General features: G+C 26.4%; 1 protein-coding gene across 1 annotated transcript in view; it reads left to right on the top strand.

Annotated features, from left to right (window-relative positions):
* LOC136084773 (uncharacterized) overlaps positions 1-3538 on the top strand; it is a 4124-nt gene extending 586 nt beyond the window's left edge. Inside the window, exons 2-5 of the mRNA XM_065805650.1 lie at positions 2129-2374; positions 2516-2692; positions 2874-3161; positions 3244-3538. Of these exons, the coding sequence (XP_065661722.1) occupies positions 2129-2374; positions 2516-2692; positions 2874-3161 (711 nt within the window). The 3' untranslated portion in view covers positions 3244-3538. The remainder of the gene's footprint in view (positions 1-2128; positions 2375-2515; positions 2693-2873; positions 3162-3243) is intronic.
* The last annotated feature ends 320 nt before the right edge of the window (positions 3539-3858 follow it).

Genomic DNA, 3858 nt, shown 5'->3' with positions numbered 1-3858 from the left:
TATAATACCGAACCTAATATAATAATTGATCAAATAGGGTATGGTGATGTTGATGATTTAAATAATGATTATATTGGCATGTTAGCTTTACATTTGCAGTCTAAGTACAGATGTACTCAGACTGTTTTAGATGTTATATTTTCAACTTTAAAAGAGCTATTTACTGGTCCAGTTCTTGATGTAAAAAAACTAAATGATTCCTGTAAAAAGTTATCATCGCAATATTCTTGTGAAAAATATTTTAAACATGTATTTTCTATGCCTACTATAAAGATTGTCGGTAAAGGATCAGTTGTTCCATTTATGATGATGCTAAATTTTTTATTACAATCACCTGAGATTATAGAATTTACGAAGGTATCAAATACACATCATCATATCCAATTAGCTATTTATGCAGATGATATTGGCATTACAAAATCCAATTGGTAAAGCCCGTTCTAAACACAAAATTTGGGTTATGTATTTTCAAATTCTTAACATTCCTGGAAAGTATAGAGGTAGAACATCATCTATTTTTCCATTGGTTTTCACATTTAGTAAGCTTACTAAAAATTCCATTTATTTTTCTTTGTTACTTAAAGATTTTAAAGAAACTATACAATCTTTATATACAGGGGTAAAAATGAGTATTGCTGGAAAGTTAATGTCCGTTACAGCTGAGATTTTTTATTTTTCTGGAGATTCTTTAGCAGCAAATTCAATTGGAGGATTTAAAGAAGGATTTAGTCAAAAAACTGTTTGCAAAAAACTGTAGGCGCTGTAATTCAACGCGAGCAGAAATGATTAAGTTTACAACTCATGAAGAGTGTCTAGTTCGAAATTTGCCTGAACATGTTTAAATGAGTCAAGAAATTATGGCATTGTTAACTTTAGTATTTTATCAGATATTCCAAATTTTAATGTCACCAAGCAGTTACTTTTTGATCCAATGTATGATTTATTGGAAGGGCTTGTGCCATTACATTTAGAATTATGTTTATTTTACTGCATACCAGAAAAATTTTCCTTAGCTGATCTTAACCAATGGCTTCAGTCATACAAATACCCTTCTGGTAGTGAAAAACTTGGTGTTATTTTACCTTCACTTAAAATTCGAGGAAGTTTTGGTAGTGGACAAGTATTAAATCTCTCTCGTGTGCTGTGTTTTTATTTATTAAAATTTATGGATTTATCTGATCCTCACCTTTCGTGGTTAGTTAAACTTATACAAATTGTGCAACTACGTATGTCTCCGTTAGTAACTGATATTTATTTTAAGGACCTAAAGGTTTGTATTAAAGCACATCATTGCAGTTTCCTTCAATTATATTCAAACAATTTTGTTCCAAAACTGCATTTTTTTGTACACTATCCATCACAAGCATCTCAATTTGGCTCATTACGGGGACATCTCTGTCTTGCGTTTGAGCGTAAACATCAAGTAATAAAAAATTTCAGACATTTTAATTTTAAAAACATACCATATTCAGTTTGCAAAGCAATGTTTGTAAATACAACAGGATTGTTTTTTAATTCTTTTGGTGAAAGACGATGTGATGTTTATGGAGAGGTTGATCAATTAAAATTTAAAGATGGCTTTATTTCAAGTGCAGTCATTAACGGAATACTTTATAAGCAAGGTGACATTGTTTCTGACACAATTAAAAATAAATAAGAATTCTATAAAATTCTAGAAATTTTAACACAAAATGAAAAGCGTATTTTCAAAGCGCAGAAGTTAAATATTAAAAGTTATTCTGCTTACATCACAACTGAAATTTCGTCTGGTATTAAATATATAGAACCAGACAGTCTTGTATTTCCATGGTGTGTACTTCAATTTTGCTCTGATGACACAAATAAAATACTATTATTTCCAACAGCAATACCGAATTTAAATTTTTTGTAATATAAACATTATTTTCATTGGAACTGTCTTATTTTCATCGGAACTATCTTATATAAATTATTGTGTAATAGTTATTGGCGATTATAGTTAATTGTATTAATATGATTTCAGTAATAACAATTCTCCATATAAAGAATTATTTTTTACTCATAAATAATGCTTTTAAGTTAATAACAATAATATTTGTTCAGGGATAATTTTTTATTTAGATAAAAGTAAATATTTTGTATTCTTTAGATCTTAAAAGTACCATTTCCTGGTATTCGTAACATTGAAGAATATTTCAATTTTTCATTGATTAAGTTTTTGAATGGAAGAAGTATTAATGCCATCAATGATATTAAAAAACAGTTAAAAACCTCCTTAATTAATTATTGCAGGGATTGTTTTCCCCAAAGCAACGATAAATGGGAAAGAAGAGAGTTTTTTGCGCACCTGAAGTATTCAATGATAAGTCGAATTCCATTATTTATGGAGGACTGGGTACGTTTATTTTGATAATTTAAATTCATGAAAATAATATAATACAGTTTATTTTTTTATTATTTTGTTTGCAACAAATTTTGTGTGATGATGTAGCAATATAACAAACAAAAAAATTTTAAGTTATGCTATTATTTTTAGGATAAGCTTCTAGGTTTAATAGCTAATATATTACGACAGCAACAATGGACTAAGTCAAACAAAGCTAGTTCAAAATTTGGACAACTATCCAAATCCAAAAAATCGTTGTCTTTGTTGGCGTTAGTTAATTCTGCTGAACCAGTTCTCAGTAAAGAACAGTTACTTCATGAAGTTGAGGTTTGTATATAATTGGCTTTTTTGTACAAATTTATATTTTATATTGTAAAATACATTTACCAATAAATCTCATCATTTGTGTTGTATTTATATGAAGTATTAAATTTAATGTATATTTTATACAATTTTTTACTATTCAAATATTTACAATTTGTATTCTACAATACATATTCTTTAATAGATTGAGCTGCAGAAGAGTAAACCTTTGATTCAAGTTTTTGCAATTTTAAATAGGAATTTGTTTGAGCCCCAAATATTTAAAAGCATTCCAATTCGACTGCAATTATCTCCATCTCTTTTTATAAGGGAGTTTTGCAGACTTTATCCCATGTTTAATGATTTCGAGAATAATTCTAAAGAGTTTTGTAGTATATTTTTTTCTGATGGGTCTGATTTTTCGAATTTAATAAAGTTTCAAGGCGATGTCTCCTGTAAAAAGACTTCTAGCAATGCTTTCCATGCAACGTAGGTAAATAATAAAATTGTTTTTTGTATAGATTTATTATTACATAGCAATATAATATTTTGATTATAAAATTATTTAATAACAGTCTGATGATCTGGATGAAATGCTACAAGTATCAATACCGGGTCCACAAGTGGTATTTAACGAAACCCATTTTATGATTCGTAGTAGAAATGGATGTGAGTTGAAAAAAGCACAAATCTCATCAGTCAGAGAAGTGCTTTGTTGCATTATTGCTGTTTATTACCTTATGGACCTGACATATCCTTCGAGTTATGCACAAACACTCGGTATTTTACAAGAAATGATTTTAAAGGAAACTTTTCTTTACAAGTCACATAAAGCAACCAACTTTTTAAAAACATATGGTTTATTTAAGTGCTAATAATATATACATATATATATATATATATATATATATATATATATATATATATATATATATATATATATATTTATATATATATATATATAAATATATATATATATATAAATATATATATATATATAAATATATATATATATATAAATATATATATATATATATATAAATATATATATATATATATATATATATATATATATATATATATGTATGTATATATATATATGTGATATATTATATGTGATATATATCATATCATATATATATCGTATCATATATATACATATAACATACATATAACATATATATATATAT

This window comes from Hydra vulgaris, chromosome 09 (genome assembly GCF_038396675.1).
Source record: "Hydra vulgaris chromosome 09, alternate assembly HydraT2T_AEP".
Lineage (NCBI taxonomy): Eukaryota > Metazoa > Cnidaria > Hydrozoa > Anthoathecata > Hydridae > Hydra > Hydra vulgaris.
This window is presented reverse-complemented; position numbering and strand designations above follow the sequence as displayed.